This window comes from Canis aureus, chromosome 33 (genome assembly GCF_053574225.1).
Source record: "Canis aureus isolate CA01 chromosome 33, VMU_Caureus_v.1.0, whole genome shotgun sequence".
Classification (NCBI taxonomy): domain Eukaryota; kingdom Metazoa; phylum Chordata; class Mammalia; order Carnivora; family Canidae; genus Canis; species Canis aureus.
The window spans coordinates 22,543,742-22,566,340 of NC_135643.1; the positions used below are offsets into that span (position 1 = coordinate 22,543,742).

General features: G+C 36.6%; 1 protein-coding gene across 2 annotated transcripts in view; it reads right to left on the reverse strand.

Moving 5' to 3' along the window:
* The window catches only part of EMCN (endomucin), a 120,094-nt gene that overhangs the window by 14,596 nt on the left and 82,899 nt on the right, over positions 1–22,599 (reverse strand). Inside the window, exons 11-12 of one of the 2 annotated variants that reach the window (XM_077882128.1) lie at positions 17,099–17,172; positions 10,576–11,128 (exon numbers count right to left, since the gene is read on the reverse strand). In XM_077882128.1, coding sequence (XP_077738254.1) covers positions 17,138–17,172 — 35 coding nt within the window. In that variant the 3' untranslated portion in view covers positions 10,576–11,128; positions 17,099–17,137. Of the gene's footprint in view, positions 1–10,575; positions 11,129–17,098; positions 17,173–22,599 lie in introns of those variants that run through there. The other variant, XM_077882129.1, reaches the window with a different exon arrangement.

Here is a 22,599-nt window from a genome sequence, read left to right on the forward strand (position 1 = left end):
TGTATTTGTTCTCTGCTACATTTACATTTAATGTTTTGCTGTTGATGTTTTGAAGTTATGTTGTTCATGCTCAGTTTATATGCTAGGCATTGTAGTAAATTATTTGCACGCATTATTTTACTAAATTCTCTCAAAACCTTAATATTGCCATTTCAGAATGGCAGAGGCTAACTGGCAGAAGCTCATGTCTAACTCAGAGTTTAGCATTCATTCCACTCCAGGGCACCATACCCATCATCCACCACTTGGAGAACAAGCAATATCATATAACACTAAATGCTATGCTCATGTCCTCACTTCATCCCACCTGCTGCTATTAGCACTAAGTCAAGAAAAGCCCTTCCCTTTAAAGTATCTGTCTTCTCTTGTACCAGACAGTAAATTCTTAGAGGGAATTATCACTTATGATGTCTTTTTGTAACTCGTGTGCCTAAAATAATACTTTGGACTAGTAGGTGGTAATAAAACTTTATTGATTATAATAATGATAATAACTATTAGCACTTGGTATTAATAGCTGATTTCAATTTCTATTCCCTTCCCACACACATTTCTTAAAGCTTCAACCTTTGCAATCTTCCCACACTTCTCTAACCAGTTTGACTTCAGATCCATACTTCACACTCTGAACCTCCTCAGAGTGGGAAGTGCAGCTATCAGAACTGTTCTTCTTTTTAAATGAAAATTCATGCCAATTCTAGGGAGCGGGCCAGATCCCAAAGACAGGATGTAGCTGAGGCTGAACATATTTTCTAGGATGCAAGAGTTACATCTGATACTCTACTGAACCATAATTCTTAGGTAATAGAGGCATTAATTAAAAACTGCCTCCTGTAGCACACACATGACAAACAGTGGTGCTGCACTCCGCAAATAAGTGGGCTTTAGTGTAAAGCCAGAGAAGACCTCATTGGTGCCATTTCATCTATCAAATCATCTAAGCTCTTTGAGATAACTAAATGGCATTGCAATGGGAGCAGCAGCGTCCTGGCTGACAGTTTTTATTTTAAATGCTTTAATTTGCTTTAGTTTTAGTTCTAAGCAAAATGCACAGTGCTTGCACTTATAATTTAGATGCAGCATTATTATGCTGTACTGCAACACTGGCGGAAGATGGCCCTTACTCTGCTAATATATTGCCAGCACCCCAAAGAAAGCTCCTACCTTTTAGCACATGTGAATTCTCTCTCTCTCTCTCTCTCTCTCTCTCTCTCTCTCTCTCTCTCACACACACACACACACAGGCTTGGTTTATATTTGTAAGCAAGGAAGTGCATGGATATCATGAACATCTGATCCTAGAGGAGGTTAATGAAGACCTGACTCTAATTTGAGTGAACACATAAGCTTTTGTACCCTAAGACATTGCAAACACTATCTTAAGTGTACTTAAATTGACGTGGTCCAGGACTACATTTGGCCAACAAAATATACATGTTCCAGAAATCAAACAAATCTGTATCTTCAAAAAAGTTTTCTCAAATAACTCATCCTTATCGCCTTTTTCCTCATAATCAAAAAAATCCCTAAAACCGGTGGTAGTTAAAATAACTAATCGTTACCATGGCATGGGGGATTGGCTTGTAAGAACAAGTGGCCTCACTTTTGCCAGAAACTATCCTTTCAGGTGCTAGATCCTGGAGAACACTGGTCCCAGGGGAGGGACCAGGAGGGCTGCTGTGGGGGCACTGGGGAGGGAGTAGGCTTAGGATAGCAGCTATTTATCAATGATACTGAAGCATTTCAATATTTTAACAGCTTATCAGATAGATGTTAACGTGGTTAAAATCTCATTTATGCTAATAGGTAATACTAGATTCGTGACACTTTGAAATAGAGAAGGTTCTAATCTAGTGGTAGACTAGAAGGGTTTAGAAATTCTCCCAGGTGTTGGAAAGGGATCTCAGTTTTGCCAATTAATTTGGAATATAAATGCAAGTAGTTTAAACCCTGGTTGTTATTAGAAAAATCAAGAAGGAAAAAAGTTAATTTATCTTGTGTCCTCATCCTAATTTCATTTAATTGTCTCAATAATCCTGTAAGACTGTATTAGTTTACTAGGACTATCATAATAAAGTACTACAGATTGAGTAGCTTAGCTTAAAGGAGAGAAATTTATTTTCTCACAATTCTAGAAGGAAGAAATCCAAAATTAAGGTGTCAATGGGGGCTGATTTCATTCTGAGACTTCCTTTCCTGGCTTGTAAATGGCTGTCTTCTCCCTGTGTCTTCACATGGTTTTCCCTATATGTGTGTGTTTGTCCCCTAATTTCCTCTTCTTATAAGGACACTAGTCATATTGGATTAGGGTTCATCTTAATCACATCATCATTTTATCACTTTAAAGACCCTATCTCAAACACAATCACATCCTGAGGTTATTGGAGGTAATGCCTTCAATATATAAATTTTGGGGAAGCACAATTTGGTCCATATCAGAAATTTAGTAATACAAACACTCCTTTTAGAAAATAATTATAAAGCCAGTGCATTACTTACCTCAATTCAGCTTGTCAGGGACGGTAACTGGGACCTGGTATCTGCTCCTGTCACCTGCATCTGCTAACCTGTAGCTGCCATGCACAAATGCATCTCTGTGTTGGCCAGACTGGTGTCCAGATCAACAATGCCTGCTGGGAGTTCCATTCCTTGGAACATTGCATCCAGCTCAGTGGCCACATGCCAGGTGACAAGACCATTGGGGGAGGAGATGACTCCTTCAACACCTACTTCAGTGAGATGGGTCCTGGCAAGCATGTGCCCAGGGCAGTGTTTGCAGACCTGGAATCCGCAGTCATGGATGAAGTTTGCACTGGTACCTACTGCCACCTATTCCCACCCTGAGCAGCTCATCACAGGAAGGAAAATGCTGCCAATAACTGTGTCCAAGAGCACTACACCGTTGACAAGGAAATCATTGATCTCATCTTGGACTAAATTCAAAAACTGGCCAACCAGTCCACAGGTGTTCAGGGTATCTTGGTTTTCCACAGCTTTGGAGGGGGAACTGGTTCTGGACTCATCTCCCTGCTGATGGAGTTATCTAACGATTATGGCAGAAGTCCAAACTGGAGTTCTCCATTTACCTCCCCACCTCCAGGTTCTACAGCTGTAGCTGAGCCCTGCGCCTCCTCACCAGCCACATAACCCTGGAGCACTCTGATTGTGCCTTCATGGTAGACAAGACACCATCTATGACATTTGTTATAGAAACCTTGATATTGAGTGCCCAAACGACACTAATCTGCTGCATTAGCCACATTGTGTCTTCCATCACTGCTTTCCTTAGATTTGCTGTATCCCTGAATGTCAGTTTGACAGAATTCCAGACCCACCTGATATCCTATCCCCACATCCATCACCCTCTGGCCAAATACGCCCTTGTCATGTCCGCTGAGAAAGCTCACCGTGAACAATTCGCTGTAGCAGAGATCACCAGTGTGTGCTTTGAGCCAGATAATCAGATGATGAAACGTGGCCATAATTAATAAATGGCTTGCTGCCTGTTGTACCATGGCGATGTGGTTCCCAAAGATGTTAATGCTTCCGTTGCCACCATAAATACCAAGCATCCCGTTTGTGGACTGCTACCCCTCTGACTTCAAAGTTGGCATTAATTACCAGCCTTCCACTGTGGTGGTACCTGGGGGAGACCTGGCCAAACTACAATGAGCTGTGTGCACGTTGAGCAGTACCACAGCCGTTGCTGAGTCCTGGGTTCACCTGAGCCACAAGTTTGACCTGATGTATGTATGTCAAGTAAACTGTGTTCACTAGTATGTAGGTGAGAGCACAGAAGAAGGAGAGTTTTCTTTTCCTTTTTTTTTTTTTTTTTTTAGATAAGGGAGGGGCAGAGAGAGAGAGAGAGAGAGAGAGGAAGAGAGAGGAAGAGAGAGGAAGCTTAAGCAGGCTCCCTGCTGAGTTTGGAGCCTGACTCTGGGCTCCATTCCATGACTCTAAGATCATGACTGAGGGCATAACCTGAGCTGAAATCAAGAGTTTGATGCTTAACTGACTGAGCCACCCAGGTGCCCAGGAATGAGAATTTTCTGAGGCCTGAGAGAACATAGCTGCCCTTCGGAAGGATTAGGAGGAGGTTGGTGTGGATTCTATTGAGGGTGAGGTGCATGTTATGCACACAACATTGGCTTCAACATTAGCTGACAGGCATTAAAGCTTTCTGGTTAGATTGCCTTCACTTTTAACTGAGATCATGTCTTATTTTTCCATGTGTACTTATAGAATTTTTCCATTACGCCTCAAAGTAATGGGTTTTTTTTTTGTTTGTTTGTTTTTTCAAAGTAAAGTTTTAAGAAAGAAAAAAGTTTTAAAAAGTTTATAAAATATTTTTAAAAGTCAGTTTTAGTAAGGCATATTTTGTATCTAAAATTATACCCATTTTAAGTATACAGCTTGAGTTTGGGCAAATATGTGTACCATCTAACCCCCATCACAATCACATTACAGAAATTTCTATCATCTCAAAAAATTGCCTGTGCCTATTTCCTGGCAATCCCCCTTCACCCCTGGCTCAAGGCAACCACTGGTCTCATTTCTTTTTTAGTGTTTCATATAAGTAGAATCATAAAGTATGTATACCACCATCCCTGGCTTTTTTTTTTTTTTACCACATGATGCATAATGTTTTTGAGATTCATCTATTTTTTTTTTTTGGTGTATCAGCAGTTTGTTCTATTTGATTGCTGTGCGGTAATCCATTGTATGACTATACCACAATTTGTTTATTGTTTATAGCTTTTGGCTATTATGTAAAGAGCTAAAATGAACCTTTGGTTATAGGTCTTGCCAGGACATGTGTTTTCATTTCTTTTGGGTATATACATGAAAGTGGAATACTGTGTCATGGGAGAAGTATGCATTTAAGTTTTGAAACTTTTTTTTCAAGAAGAATCTGCTATATTGTTTTCCAAATCATTGTATAATTCTACATTCCCACTAGCAGAGTATGAGAGTTCTAGTTCCTCCATATTCCCTCCAACACTTGGTATTTTTGTCCTTTATCATTTTAGTCTTTTCTGTGGATATGTAGTTGTATCTCATTGTACTTTCAAATTAGCATTTTCTTGATGACTAAATGATATTGAGTTTTCATTTGCTTATTGGAAAAGCATGTATCTTCTTTTGTGAATTGTCTTTTCAAATATTTTTCCTGTTTTTAGTGGATCGACTTCTTATTTTTAAGTTTTCTGAGTTCCTGACATGTTCTAGGTATAAGCCATTTGTCAGACATATGTAATTTCAAAATTTTCTTTTATTCTTTAGCTCGCATTTTAGGTTTATTAGTGCTCATTTCAAGAGCAAAATTTTTACTTTTCATGTAGTTCAACTTATCAGTTTACTTTTAGTTTTGCCCTTTGGTGTCCTATTAAGGGGGTCTTTACTGATTTTATAGAAAGCAGATGTTGGGATCCCTGGGTGGCACAGCGGTTTGGTGCCTGCCTTTGGCCCAGGGCGCAATCCTGGAGACCGAGGATCGAATCCCACGTCGGGCTCCCGGCATGGAGCCTGCTTCTCCCTCTGCCTGTGTCTCTGCCTCTCTCTGTGACTATCATAAATAAATAAAAATTAAAAAAAAAAGAAAGCAGATGTTATGGATCTGCATTTAATGTTTAAGTTTATGATACAGTTTCTGTGTAGTATGATGTAAGTGTTGGCCTTAGTTTTTTATGCACATGAGTAAACTATTGTTCCAGAACCATTCCTTTCTCCTTTCTGAATTAATATGGCACCCTGGCCAAAAATCATTTGACTATATATGCGTGTGTGTATAGGGGGACATCATCATATATTTACTTATTTCTGAATATCTTATTTTGTTCCATTGATTAAATTCTATTCTTAGGTCAGTACCACACTCTTTTGATTACTGTAGCTTTATAGGAAGTCTTCCAATCCAGGAGTGTGAGTAGTCCAAATTTATTCTTAAAAAACAAACAAACAAACAAACAAACAAACAAAAAGATTTAGCAATTCTAAGTTCATTTTATTTTTATATAAACTGTAGAATTATCAATTTCTAGAAAAAATGGAAACTGGATTTAGAATAGAATTTTGATGTCTATCACTTTAGAAATGATGTCTTAATATTGAGTAGTTGAATCTATGATCTGATGTTCTTTAATTTCAGAAGTTTAATAGTTTTAAATGTATAAAGAGTGCACTATTTTGTAAAATTTATTCCTAAGAATTTTATATTTATTGTAAATAGTTTATCTTTTAAATTTTCTTTTTTTTGTTACTAAATAAATCAGTTGATTTTATTTATTGATCTTACATTCTGTGATCATAACAATTTTACTTATTAATTCTAGAGCTGTTTTGGGAGTCTCATAGGATTTATGCAGATTTTATCTTCTTTCTTTCCAGTCTACATATGTTTTTATTTCTTGCACTATTATTGCATTGGCTAAGACATAGCCCACCCTCCCCAATCTGGTCCAGAACAATGTTGAATAAAAGTTTTAAAAGAGAATATGTCTACTTTGATTTTAATTTTAGAGAAATATTTATTTTCATAATTTATATGAGCTAACTGTAGATTCTCATAAATGTGCTTTATCAGACTGAGGAGGTTCCCTTTTAATCCTAATTTGATGAAATATTTTATCATAAATAAATATTGAATTGTATCAAGTACTTTTTTTGCATCTATTGGGGTAAACATATGAATTTTTCCCCTTCATTCTACTAATATGTTGAATTACAATGACTGATTTTCAAATGTCAGATAACCTTGGATTCCTAGAATAAATCTCACTTAATATTTTTTATGTTGGTGAATTTTAGTTGCTAAAACTTAGTTAATAGTTTTTGGTTTTTTGGTATTTATGTTCATGAGGACTATTGACCCATAGACCACCCTCCCAGAGTGTTTTTTCTCCTTATTGTAAGGGTTTTTATTTTCCTTATTGTAATGTCCTTGGCTGGTTTTGTTATCAGGATAATAATACAAGTCTGTTGTAATTAGTTGTGAAGTATCCATCATTTTTATCATTTATGTGTTCCTTTTTATTAACTAACTTTTCTCATGGTTATAGGTCACAGCTTACTTCTTTGGGGGCATCTATATCATTTTAGATTGGATGATGAATATTTTGAACTTTATGTTGTTGATATGTTATTTTTGCTGTATATTGTTTTTATAAAAGATGGTTACACTTTGTCCTGGGAGGCCTTTAAATGTGTTGTTTTTTCATTTCTTCAGGGCTTGCTTTAAGGCTATGTGAAGGTTTATCTAGAGTCACCTTTACTCTAGGGGTATTTTAGCATGACTACTGAAGGGTGACTCTTGTTGGGTTACTAGTCAAGGTGATCACTAAGGATTTTCCAATATAGCTGGTCAGATCTTGAATATATTTCTGCCCTGTATAACGTATAGGAATTTTCAGCATACAGCTCTTTTTTGCCTGGTTTTATCCTAAGTGTATGCATAGCTTAATATCTCATTATCAACAGACAGTAAGTCACCTATATGCAGGTATTTGAAGGTCTCTATGTAGCTCCTTCCTGTCTGGTAGTCTGTTCCATGAATTCCTGCTACAGTAGTCCCTTTGCTCCAATTTATGTCTCCTCAACTCAGTGTGTCTCTCAGGTTCTAGGGGTCCTCCTTTATGTAATTGGTCTGAAATGTGTCAAAGTCAGGCCTTCACAGGGCTCACAATTTTATTTCTGTCTTCTCATGGATCATAGTCCAGTTCTGCCTTTTATCTATTGTCTGAAACAGTAGTTTAGTTTTTTAAGTGTTTATAGGGGGATGATAAACCTGGTCCCTATTTTTAATTCTGGGCAGGAGTATAATGCTTTCACCCCTTTTTATAGATAAACTTAGATTAGAAAGACTAAGTAGCATAGTGATGAGGAACAGGGATTTGGGATTTAGGTTGGAATCCAAATTTTTTGCCATTAACTAGTTGTACAACCTGGGTAAGTTATGTAAATTTCTGTCTTGGCTTCCATATCTTTAAAAGGGATATGCTTATGTTTATGCCTACAATGATAATGACAATAAGAAAAATAATATTAGAGATTATTTCTTACTATTATTGTTATGATTAACTGAGATGATGAATGTGAAGGGTTTAACCTAATGCCTAGCACCTAGTGAATCTTGGATATGGTGTTAGCCAACTAATATTATTGTCCATGATCACCTCAGTAGAATTCTGACTTTAGAGAGAAAAAAAAAAAAAAAGAATTCTGACTTTAAGGTCAGGAATGTAACATTGATGAACATGATAGATGTTTTTCCATTATTTATCAAAACTGCTTTCTTTTAAAAAGCATCTACATCAGGAAAACATATTCAGGTCTACCCATAGGACAAACGCCCCTGAAGCAAGGGTAGAATATACTCATTTGATTAAACATGAGAAATCTAATTTGTGTTGGTGGGAAATTTTTAAGGAAAGATCTGAGGATAATCCATCATGAATTCTTAGTTCAGGATAACTATTATTCAGTTAACTACAATGATGGTATCTTTAATATAGGTAATAATTAACAGTTTCATAGTTTTGAGACTAGTATCATCCAGAACATGTCTTTTAAAGGACATGTCCAGTTTTCTTTTTGGAATCCCATAAAACCTTGAATATCACAAGTAGGACTTAACAGAGAAAAATCAGGGAAAGCTAGCATGTTCATTGCTGAAGTTTTGTCAATGTCCTAAGTTGATCCTTATGATGGCAGGTAGACAAGAAATAAGACACAGATTTGTCAGATGTGTAATGGAATATTTCAGCTCAGCAAGGGGAATTTAGAAGTCTTTCTCTGCTGGCAGATCACAGCCACGGTGTCGGCCAACAACATCTGCTTATTCTCAGATGACAACAGTGCCAGTTAATTAGCCCTTGTTTGTGTTTTGACTATTGATAGACTTAAATTATGTTCATATTGTCATACAGAATAAATACATAAAAAGGTTTAGCTTTGATCTAAATATAGCCTTTCTATTGCTGCAGTGACATTTGAACTGTATATCAGAATAAAAAGATTATAAGTCAGGCATAAAAGTAGATCATCTAAATAATATAATAAAAAAAATCCGATTAATGATAATTTTGGCTTGAAAACAAAATACCTTACTTCAACAGAAGTTTAAGTTGATTTATAAAAAGGCAGACATTATCTAGGAGAGATATTTGGTGCTACAAAATGCCACTAATATCTCTGCAAAGTCCTCGATCCTCTTTTCATTTTGTTTTAAAGATTTAATGCTATATTTGTTAGTATAAAGAATATTCTTTATGGAAAATTCTTGAACTAGAAAGAATTTCATTGTTTTATGGCCATTAGAAAGCTTTCCCTCTTCTAATCATTGTAAACTCTCTCCCAACAATACTTATGAAAAGTCGAGTAAATGGTTTTTGTAGAAGCCAGAATAACATATTACTTGTGGCCATTTAAATTGCAGAAAAGTTTGTCTTTTGCAATACATTCTGTGTAATAAAGTTTCTGTTGAGAAGCTTAGTGTAGCATTCTAGAGATGTTGGAATATTTTCCTTCCGTAGACAAATGCTCTGTGTTTGGCTTGCTCCAGCCATTGCTGTTGCCATTTAAAGGCTTCTAGGTTACAGCTGATCATAGGCAAAGCACCCCCCAAGGGAAGTGTATGTACTGGATATCCTTGCCTTTTTCCTCTACTTTCTTGCCTGCTTTTTTTTCTGCCCCCAAATCCCCCATCTCGCTTCTCAAAGAAACACAGAGACACCAGTCAGTAACATAGATATGCTTGCTTGGTGTACTTGTTTGGAAATAATCCAGACATCAAGAAGCTAAAACCAAGATGATTATTTATATAATTCTTAAAGCTGGAGGTTTTGAAATACACTGTAAGAAAAAAGAAATTTTAAAAGGCAAGTTTAAATACACTATTCTATCTCCACTATACTGCCTTCACATCACTAAGATAATTTAGTATTGAAAGCAGCCTAGGTAATCATAAAAGTTAAAGAGCTGCCTGCCACTGGCAGCTTATTAGTTCCAAGGCTTTCCATAGAACTTCAACCAACATGACATTTTGATCCCTTGTGTCTAAGAAGTGGTCAAGGTTAATCAGTCAGCTTTCAACAGAAGAATTTGCTCCTGATGGAGTGGCAGCTATAATCGTATGATATTTTTAGGAAAGTGATACACTGAAAAATAATATCATAATTATGTATTTATGAAGTGTTGGTTTCTACAAACTGGAGATTTGACAATGATTGCTAGAACACATCATTACATTTCTAGAAAAAATTAAAAATGCACAGACACTGTCAACCAAATGGATTACAAAAAATCTCAATCCTGTTATCATCTTAATGAATGCAGTACAGAGCATCATAAATGCCGTTATGTCCTTGTCATATAGTATGAATTACAAATAGAAAAACCAGAGAAATGGGAAACTAAATTCCCTTTAATGGAGTCTGATTTGTGAACCCTTTGTTCGTTTCTCACTTATTGTAGGTGTCTTTCATTAGTGAGTTCTTATATTCAAATGATCAGCTCCTAGATATTCATAATTATATGAAGACAATACCATTGCCATTTTCACAGTCACATTACAATATCTTTAGTGAGTTGAATATTGTAATTATTTATTAAAAGTAACACATGAAAATATGAATAAAATATCTTTATGTACAAAGGGGCATGGCCTGATTTCTACCTAATATTTAATAAGACACTTGCAAATTATCCCTGCATTAACATAGTACAAAACAATAAATACAAACATCAGGTAATATAAGGACACTGAGAAAACAGAGAAGTCTCCATGGATAGGAACTGTAGACTTTGGAAACTTTAAACTCAAAGGAAGGTCATGTCATCATGAACCCACCTGCCTGAGCTGTCAGGTTAACTGCTCACAAATGTCCTTCCTAAAACTCGATCTCCTAAGATTGTTCCTATAAAATGTGGTAATGTGGTAATGTGTTCACATCTCAAATGACAGGAGAGGCCCAGGCTTCCTTTGGATTCTATGAAATTATTGCATGCCATCTGGACATCACTATTGGGACAGGCGACTGGCACAGCCTGGAAAGCAGATCTGGAAGTCAGGATTGAGTCCACAAAGTTTTCTCCCTTCCTATTCCTGGAGCACAGAAGCTGAAGATTAAGCCTGTGGGGGGAAAAAAGTTTCAGATTCCAAGAAAGTGAAGAAGTATATACATAGTGCCATAGTATATACATGGTTTAGTACTATCCATGGTTGCAGGCATCCAGTGGGGGTCTTGGAACATATCCCCTATGGATAAAGGGGACTAGGGTGCTGCCTGCCATACCTGACTCCTCGCACCATACAATTCCAATCTTTGCTATAACCCCTGTGGTCCATCCACCCAGGTACTCATGCTGGAAATGTGGGCATATCTATACTCCTAATCTTCCTCATTCCCCACTGCCCACATTCAATCGATCATCACCTCTGAAGAGGTTTACCTTCTAGACATTTCTGTATTCCATTCTGCCTCTTTACCACCATCCCTACTGTACCTGCAGAACTGGTGAAGTCTTTGCGCTTATCCTAGGGAATACTGCCATAGTGTTTTACCTTCTCTGCTTCCAGTCTTACTCCTCTTGAAATAATCTTTATTAAACACTCAGTGATATGTCCTAAGCACAGATCTCATCATATTCTGCTTTTGATGAAAGTCCTTAACTCTATTCTATCATTAATGGAACACAGTTCAAAGTCTGTTGCTTGGGGTGACAATGTGAGTAACAAAGACATATATTGGCAACTTTTACACTTTGCTGCTGTGTGCTTATCAGGGTTAAGCATGAACAGATATCTCTCTACTTCTCCTTCACAAGAAGGAGAGAAGAAAAGCCAGGGCTTTGCTTTGTTTTATTACTTTAGGATTTTCTTCATTTGCAGCGCAGAAACAACATTCTCTGTTGACCCCAAAGGAGCAAGAGATGGAGGGTTCTGTGCCTAAGTAGGAAAGGGGAAGCAGTTTCTTATCCTGTAAGTCTCAACTCAAATGCCAGAAATTTCTATGCAATTCGCCATTAAATTTCAAAGTACCATGTCTAACTTTACATACCACTGTCCTATTATTTCCCATATCAAAGTAAAATTATCTTCCTTATGTGTATTTCTCTTTACTTCTATAAGCTTCTTGAGGACAGCAACATGTCATGTCCCTCTTTTGACTTGGCCTTGTGCTTGGCAAAGAGCAGGATCTCTGTCACTTTTTGTCACTTTTTGTTCAACTGACCCATACTCTTCCATAAGTGAGTTCCCAGGTAAAGTCAAGAGTTTGTAGCACAAACCATCTAGGGAAACACCTGGATTTATGTGAATAGGATAATGCTCATGATTAATACTATATTGATTATTTTTTCAAGGATCAGCAAGCAAACCGATGGTTTCATTTCATACTCCACATTGATAATCTTTTTTAAGACATGGACTCTGCTTCATTAATAATTTTTTTCATTAGTTGGAAGTTTCAATTTGAAGGTACCAATATCAGTATTTGCTTCCTTTCTGATGTTATAATCTCTCTAAATTTAGTGTATTGTCTACAATAATGACAATGCATGACCTTATGGTCACTGAATGTCTCACCATCCTAAAATTTTATAAATTTGCAATTCTTATAAAGAATAAATGATCACTTTTATAATAAAGTATCATAATAGATTCTTTAACAACACTGACACCACTTTAGCAAAGAAGCAAAATGGTCTTAAAAGAAAAGATCTCCCAGTCCTAAATTTAATTGTTGTGCATTATTAAGAATTTTGTTTAGGGCCATTACTAGGATAAGAAAATAGAGCTCTTTCATGATGTTTTCTTTTCAGCTCCTGCTAATCTGTCTTAAAATGTAAGAAGAATAATTGAAAAACATGCTAAGTTTTTCTGGAAGTTCACAAAATTGCATTTAGATTATCATGGTACCATTGAGAAACGACAGAAGTAGAGTGGATTGTATCTGGGAGAAAAGCAAAAATTGGTACTATTCCATACTGCTAAGGGTCTGTGGGATGAGATTTTCATAGAAGCCACTGGTCTGTCCAGTGGCTAGTTCTTATCTGAAACTCCCTTTGCTTCTTAAACTGTCAGGCACTTGGAACAATGGAGGGAGAGCCAATTGGTGAGGGAGGAGGCAGGTTATAGTAGCTCCCTCTGTTCCTATAGCACAGAATTGGTTCTAGAACAATCAAATGCTTTCTGTTCAGTTCTAAAATTGTCCTCCTCCCTCATTTAACATATATCTTGGACATGTTTGCAGTAATTAAAAAATTGTCTTGAGAATTATTTTTGCTTAGTTATATAATGTCACTGATTGGATGAAGCCTAATTTACTTGAAATTTCCATACCATTACACATTTAAACTGTTACTAAATGTTTGCCACTATTCTGTGTACATTAACTTTTAATATAATTTAAAATTATGTCCTTATGAAAATTTCCTAAAGGGAAGTTACAAGGTGACAAATGTGAATTTTCTAATTCTTTAGTGAAAATACTATCAAGCTGTTCTTCAGAAAGATTAATCTAAATTTATACTTTCAAATGCAGCATATAGATATTATTTGCTTCGCCAGTATGACTCTTAAAAATTAGGAAAAAAAGGTTTAAGTAAATTGAAGGTTATAATTTTCTTGGTCTTAATTTACTTTATTATTGTTACTATTATTATTATTATTCTGGTAGCTCTTCTGTAATTTTATATTACCATTTCTATTTCCTCCTTTACGAGTTGCCTGTTCCTGGCCTTTGCTCATTTTTCTATTTCCTAATCTGTATAAATGCCTTTGGTATATTTAAGATATTAGTTAAATGATCTCATATTTATAGCAAACATTTTCTTAATTTGTTTTTTGTTTCATAATTTTATTTATGATCTTTTTTTATGTTTGGACATTTTAAGTCATGATGTGAGAGAATTCTTATCCTTCCATTGAATTTCCTCACATTGCTTTATGTTTCAAAAAAATCAGTTACTTAATAAAACATACATAATTTTTCATTTACTCTCTTCCTCTGGGTATTTAGTTCTTTTTTTTTTTTTAAAGATTTTATTTATTTATTCATGAGAGACACACACAGAGAGAGGCAGAGACACAGGCAGAGGGAGAAGCAGGCTCTATGCAGGGAGCCCGATACAGGACTCAATCCCCGGACTCCAGGATCACGCTCTGGGTCAAAGGCAGACGCTCAACCACTGTATCACCCAGGCATCCCAAGGCTGTTTAGTTCTTTATCCCTTTCCCCATATAGACACTACTAGCTGATGTCCCTACCTCCACACTCATTATTGGCTGATTTGTTCACTTATTGTCATCAATGAAGAAAGAATGTACTTTGCCTGCTCCACATTTATGCATAGGAAGTCTAGCCTTAGCAGAAGTTCTTTGTGACAGAGAATCAATTCCTTTAGCTACATTATCTGTACCACTCCTTGTCATAAAAAGATTAATCTCAGAAGAAAATAACGGCACATTTGCATTATAAATGAGCACAAATATACATAGAAATGTATATCGCTAATATATTTCTAATCTTTGATACTGGTGGCCTTCAAAACTTTACACAAATTATTTTTGTTATTAATGACTATTTTGACAGTGATACCAGCAAATAGTTGGGGTCAAAGTGAATTAGACAAAGAAAGTTTAAGATAAACAATCTTTTTCTTATTCTTAAAAAGTTGTGATCCCCAAATGGAGCAGTGCTACTGCAGTGAAAGGATAATATTTTTTGAAACTCTTATCAGTCTTCCTCTTGTTGATATAAAAGTCTTGAATATTTTAGAATCTGTTTGAATTGATGAATCAGTTTCAATCATGGTCACATAGTTTTTAATTTTTCTCTGATCATCATCATATGTGATTTCATGTTACCATGAGGCAAATCTTTGCAGAGGGCAGGCAAAGATCATAGATTATAAGTATTTTGGAATTCTTGTCTGCTCTGCCAAATCACATTAAATATAATGCTCTGCACAAAATAGAGGATCAATATATGAAGCAGCAAGCATTAAACTATTCTGGAATTTGATTTTTAGATGAGAATTTTTAACATTGTTAACTTTCCACATTAGTGTTTGCTGCTGCATACAGATCCAGACTTCTCAACGTCTATTCTCAAATCTTCTAGTTCTGATAACCGTATTCCTATTTATTCTGAAACTCTGAGATGATACATGATTTATCACTGATCATCTAGAAAGTCATTAGTCACTGGCTACTACATTCAAAGTACAATGATTACCAAGAGAAATATACTGAAAAAAAGTAAGATGAATAGTAGAATTGATGTGTCAAACTTGTTCCTTCCCTGTACTTTCTGATCTTTATAGAACATTGTTACATAATTCCAAAATTACAAAGAAGAGCAAGAAAAGGTACTTATTTCAGCAAATTAAAAGACATGAAATTAAAGGGTAGGAATATTTTTTAAAGTATGAAAAATGGGAAGGAATGGGGAACTGGACAATAGTTTGCTGAGCTTGTTTGGGTCACTACTATTCCTTACCTATGTATAGTTTTTCTTTGTAGCTGAAAAGAAGACTTGTCTTCCTCCAAATTGGATGATTAGTCACTAAGAGTTGATCATTTTGATGGTTTAGAAAACATTTTTTAACTAGTCACGAGGTTGCCAAGAAACCAGAGCTGGTATGCAAGGAAGCTTTTTATATCCTAGGTAGGTTTGGACCACCTGTCTAAACAAACTTCCTAATTTTCTCAGCTTCTCAAACTTTGCATCTCAAAGTGTCCATTGTAAAAGGATGGGTGGACTCTCATATTCCTCTCATTCTAATCCGTCTTTGATGACCAGAAAGGGATAGGATTGTGATACTGGTGCTCATGTCTGGATGGCACTCTCCTGTTTTGATCTCCTTCTACTGGCCAGAGAAGCATGGCAGGCACTCAACAAGCCCTCTCTGAGTGCCATAACAACATTGTCTTAGTGCCTGGGTAATAGGCCTAGGGAGTGGACACAACAATAATATTCTTCATTCTGGACACTACCCAGAGTGCCTACCATTGTGGTCAGGTCAAATCTGGGCATATACATATTTATTAGATTTTGCTTTTTTTACTCGTAGCTGCCAAAGGGTAAATTCTTCTGCAGGATCTAAAAAGCATGAAACACTAATTGTGATGGCACTTAATCAATGCTTCCCGTGAAAACTAAATTAAAATTAGAAGAAAACCTCCTTACCCAACTCTTGGAAAGCAAAAGACAATTCCATGCTAAACTGAGAGGGTTAATTTCAGCACACCAGAATCTGGCCTGAGCTGCTTTACAGAAATAAGACAATGTACCTGGACTGCACTGACTCCTGGTCAAAGCAGAGAACGTGCAGAATAACAGGGTTGCTTGTAACCATAGTTTGGGAAGGTTTCAATTATTTATTGATTCACAATTGCTGTAATGAGATTGTTGGTTTGCATCTGTTCTCACAGAGACACTCTGGCAGGCTCTGTCCCTCAGCTAGTTATACAGCAGCAATATGCCCTTGTGACCAGCTGGGTATAACAAACCCTACCTTTCTGGATCATCTTGTTTGAGGTGCCTTGTGTACACACCCATGTTTCCTGTATCCACAGGGAAAGAAAGTATATCCTTGTACAGACTTTACAGAGTGAGGACAAATGGACCTCCTACCTGCCTTCTCTGAACCCCTTCCCCTGAGCCAGGCTTTGGCTGTGATGCACATCCTTCCTTTAGTGCAGCTGCTGCAATGAACTGAAAATGTGTAAGCACTGTCATTCTGAGCCCTCCGTTAGCAGTAGAACCCTGTCTCACCACTACCCTTAGTGTGCGTATACTGACCGAGGCAAAGGCAAACTGCATTGATATGAAAACATTACCAACAGGCAGAGTGAATTGTGTCATCTCTGAGGTAGGCAAGGCAACTGGAAGAATCTTCTACAGCCCCCAATATATGCATTTCTCGGGCAAATCTTAGAGTTTGTTTTTAGACAAATAGACATTGATGGTTTCACTGACACAAACCATTAACTTTTCAGCTTGCTAAAGTCTTGAAATAATCTAAGCTGCAGCATTCTCAAAAAAGCAGATATTAATGAGCATCTCAGTGAATGAAATTAAAAAAAAAAACTTACATATTTATGGCCCAGGTGTGGGGAGGATTCATCAAGTTGTCAGTTCTTGCTTTTTCCTTGTGCAGAGTGCTCACCTACCAACAGAAGATATGTTTTGATCTATAAGCTCATACAGCGACTAAGGATGAAAATGATGTTTCCTGGCTTGTGTTTTTATTTTTGCAGGAAAGTCCAATTTCCCTGCAAGAATGTCCTTAGAGCCAGAATTTGCCACTTGGTATTGCTTGAAAATTGTTTACCAAGATTTATGAGCTTTTTTTCCACCATCATCTGTCTTCACCCAATGCCAACTAACTCCCTGGGACTGGGGGGCGGGGGGTGTGAGTTACCAAGAGAGGTGCCCCAGGGAAGGAGGTAGAGTTTTTGCTTTTTCCTTGAGCCTAAGCAAAACTATGTTATATGTTTAAAGCACCATTTTATCAGGAAGCCATTTCTAGGGTCCTCTGTTTAAATAACTGAGTGAGAGCTTTGTGAAAACAAATTTAGAGGCCAACATGAACTCCTTGGTGATATACAGAGCAGCCCAGGGGATGTTACTCAAAATAACCTGATATTCCAGCAGCCATTATAAAGATAAATGTTGACCTAGACTGATGGAGAAGCTGAAGATTCCAAGTGTTTTTATTTATTCATAAAAGACACAAAGAGGGAGGCAGAGACATAGGCAGAGGGAGAAGCAGACTTCTTGCAGGGAGCCCGATATGGGACTTGATCCCAAGACCCTGGGATCACGCCCTGAGCCAAAGGCAGAGCCAAAGCCTCAACCACTGAGCCGCCCAGGCATCCCTAAGATCCCAGGTTTTAAATGCCTCTAAATTCATGATCAACACACTTCACACCACCTGCATCTTTCAGGTAGATTCAAGTATCAACATCAGTCACACTCTAAAAGTAGAGTGGGTCAAAGTTTCTGGCTTTGAGAGTAAATATCATTGCTTTGCTCCAGCTTTTGCCTGTCATTTAGAAACCTGTCTTCTGGGAACTCTGTTGATGTTACCTGTCATCAGCACTATCATGGTGATAATAAATAGTGCCAGAGACCGACAAGGAGCACCCGGGCCTCCCTTAAGAGCCTCTTAGGTGCTGTGCTCTGAGAAATGCCGGCATAGAGTGATAGCCCTTTTAGCCTCTTTCCAGCACAACTCTTCACTCACTATCACTATTTTGCAAAAAGCACAGAACTTCCTAGAATCCATGGCTATGAAGTACAGGAATGAGAAGTGAATAAAATAAACACTCATTCAACCCCTACTGTTCGTCAGAGTCATCTAAAGCAAATCATATGAAAATCATTCCAATTCTTAATATCTCCTTCCAAGTTCTGTTTTATTAGGAATAGAAAATATGAGAAAGATTCAATAACAATATGAATCCAATAAATTATAATAATAATGATGGCTGTGGTAAAAGCAAATGAAACACATACCCGGGAAAAAACAACTGAAAAGAAATATACCAATGCCAATAGTGATTGTATTGTGTTGTATTTCATGAGTAATTCTGAATTCTTTCTCTAGTTTTCCCTCTTCTCTATTATGAATAATGTGGTCTAGTATGAAAACAGAAGTTTGAGCCATGAAGATATATTACAAGGCAGTGATACAGGTTGATTTGGCAAATGAAAAAATAAGTTCAGAAGGGGGAAAGACCATGTAGACCATGTACACCAAAGGACAGTCAAGGAAGCCTTGGTGGAAATGCAGGGAATAGTTAAATATTGAAAAGCTGAGAAGATAGAAGCTGAATGATGCCTTTCTAAATGATGACTTTAAAAAAATGATTTTATTTACTCATTAGAGACACAGAGACAGGCAGAGACATAGGCAGAGAGAGAAGCAGGCTTCCTGTGGTAAGCCTGATGTGGGACTCATTCCCAGGGCTCTGGGATCACACCCTGAGCCAAAGGCAGACGCTCAGCCATTGAACTACCCAAGCACTGCTAAAAGATGACTTTCTAAATCTCTTGATCTTTTTGCTCACCATCAAACTTTTATTCATTTACTCATTTTTTATTTGAAAAAATAAATAAGCAAAAAAGTGACTGTACATTTAGTAATTACCATAATATACTAATTAGTATTGGTATACTAATAATATACTAATAATGTGGAATTACCATAATGATGAACTGGTGGAGTGTCCCTTCACAAAAGGGACCCAAGCACCATCTCCTCCTTCAAAAGAGCTTGAGTTCAGCGAGGAAGACAGGGGCAGGAGATGAATGGTGTCTGGTGAATATGAGTTAGTAAATGGTTCACCAACTGAGCAAGAGAAGTCTGATGGATTATGAAAGGTCTTGTAGACATGCTAACATGTTTGAACTTCATCTTAGGTAATATAAACTTACCAGTTTTCTAAGGAGAGGAATATTATAATGAATTCAGATTCACTTTTTCTTCTTTCAAATGCTTCAAAATCAAATAGTGCTTTAAAACTAAATGCAAAGATACTATGGTTGCTTTCTTCTGTGAAGTCGTGTATTCCTTAATTTAAGAGATTTTTCTTCAAGATTCTTATAGTCTTTTATATTAGAAATAAGACAATGGATATTAACTTTCTGGGATATGCTGTAAGTGGGAATCATGTTTAAAATGCATCATGTCACATGTATATTTTGCAGTCAATCATGGTGATGTTTAACTTAGCAAGATTTCTTACTAAAGCTGAGTGGGATCATCTATGTTCTCATAAAGCTCTCCTTGATCTGCCATATTTGGTGCTGATTTGTTTCTGAAAGCAGATTGCTATTGTATTCTAGCAAACTTTTTCTTTTACATTAAAGAAAACTCCTAATTTAAATAATCAAAATTTAAACATTTATGGGTTACATTTTCAGCAGAAGAACATGATTGAGAGAGGACATACTTGAAGAAAGCAAGGAATATGGATGGATAAATACCATGGCCTAACATGAGGAGGCTTTCGATCAAGGAATTGTCTTATTAGGAGCAAATGACCAGAACAAGAGCCATGTCTCATGGAGGCTTCTGGAAAGCCAGACACTTTAGCATCCACTGGCACATCCCCTGAAGATGGGTTACTGCAGAGCTCTCTTTCCTTGGAAACATAATTTATTGACCTCCAAAATGGCACAACTTATCCTGAGATACAATATCAGAACTTCTAAATTAAAGTACTGACAAATCCAATGAGCTCTTATGACCCTTGAAGCTCAAACTTCATTTTGTTACCATATAGGCACATTAACACTACATTTCTTAGGCCACAAACAAATAACATAAAATGTAACAATCAGTAATTCTGAGTGGTGGGTAGTCAGATATTTGTTCTATCAAATTCTTTTCTGTAATTTTCAGATTTCTAAAAAATTTTATATATGAGATAGTGGAAAATTGAGCTGAGCCTGTGCATTTATATCAAACCTACTCATTTCAGATTTTATTCTAGCTATATTTTAGGAAAAGTGTCACTGTTGTGCAAAAGATATTTAGGTAAAAATAATTATAACAATGTGACTTCTGTTGAGTATAGTGAGCATACTTTTATTTTAAAAGAGTATATTTGAATAAATTTAAAAGGAAGTGAACAGAGATTTGTTGATGGTTGTTTCAGAAACTAGACTTTAGTAAAAATTTTAGTAGTACAAAATTTTAGTAGCATTTGAAGATCATTATGTTTTTAGATGATTAATTCTAGACTATTGAAACTGACTCTGAATGAGCAATTTCAGTTTTACCCTATCACCAAATATTTTCCATGGTAATCAGCAAGGTTGACCATTGAGAGGTTATTTCATTAAAAGAAGTATGATTCCTAAGGTAAGGTTGGCAGAAATAAAAGAACCAGAGAATAGATTTTTTATTTCCATAGAAATATTTCCTCCTTAGACCTGTGACTTGAAAATTTACTTATGATGAAAAGGAATCTTGGAGAATTAAGGGTCTTCTTGACTATCCCCCCATCAGCTACCACAGTGACTTGTTGCCACAGTGTCTATGTGAGTGGGAGAAACCAGTTTATTATGTCAAATTGTCCCTGGGCCTTAAAGAAGAATCCAATATTAAATTTTCAATCAAGAAATAAGGTTCTCGAGAATTTTCCCACACCCAATCCTCATTTCTGATGTCAGTTGTCATTTCTCTGGTAGAATTGGGGGGTAGGGCAGGTGGTCCTGATTTTAGGCCTCTCTTCACAAGGGTAACCGGGGGCTCCTAGACGGTGGAGCTAAATGCTGGTTAGCTCACCATCCCACAGCTCAGAGAGCACTGAGGCTGCAGAGTGTTTAGTTAAAGCCCCACGGGAGTAAGAAGAGTGTGTGAAATTATTGTGATGCTTACTTGCAGGCACCAGGCAGATTCCTGAGAACTTTTCTTGGCAAATGGCATGGTCACCCTCAGGATCCTTACTTAAGACTAGTTCACGTGTTGGCTGCTCTTCCCTAACCAGGTTAAATAGGCTTGGCAACTTAGTCAAGACTGGCAAGTAACCAGGGGAAACCTGTAAGTGGTTTCCAACTATCCTATGAATGAATTTTACTCCTTTGCCCATTCAGATGGTTATCTCCAAGAGAACTGTGTACACATAAAGGAAATATGTGCATCGAAGTGTAGAAGAGATAAAAGAATGAAGAAAGTCTCTCATAAGAGACAATGATTCCCACGAAGGGTCAGGGCATGTCTCTGGATTCTAGGTACTGTTAGTTTCCAAGGCCTCTGCATGTGTAGTTTGTCCTCATTAGAATTTCCCACCTGAAGCCTCTGATTCTGTGTTTGACAAAATTGTTTTTTGCTATGTATATATATATATAATGGAGTTTGTTATTCCATAGCTCTTACCTGACATACCATCTATACTCTGTGACTATTTTTTACGGGTAAGATGGGGGACTGAATATTGTAAATGTATTCATGTAACTTGATATTTAAATTGGATTCACATGGATTGTTTTGTAGAGAGAATAATTATTTTTTACATATGTTTTGGAACAAGGAGATTTTAAATATTTGGCCTACTCAAAACAAGAAAAAAAATAGGTACATTTTCATGCTTAAAAGCTACCTAGCATCTCATTTTTCATTACTCTTGATTCAAATATAATTTATACAAATAACACCTATATTTTGAAAAACTTACACATTTAAAATCCAATTTAAAAACCTAAATAATTGGAAAAAAGAAACAGGAGATTGGGTTTTCTCCTCATTGGGAAGCTCAATTGAAATTATATGAAATGATACAAAAATAGGATTTATACTTTACCTGATGAATCCTGGTTCCAGCTGACTATACATGGCCATTATCGAAAATGAAACAAAGCAACAGCAATGATAAAAACCACGTAGTACATTTAATGTTCTTTCTGCTACTACTGCAGAGTTGAAAATGTCTCAAGGCCCCATCGTTTCTTTGGAACACATAATCATATTATTAAAAGCAACCTTTAAAAGTACAATAGTCCAATGATCTTACCAAAAATGATATTTCTAGGACTCATCTTTTGTATAAAGGAGAATTTTGTATTTTAGGGTAGTTATTAGTTG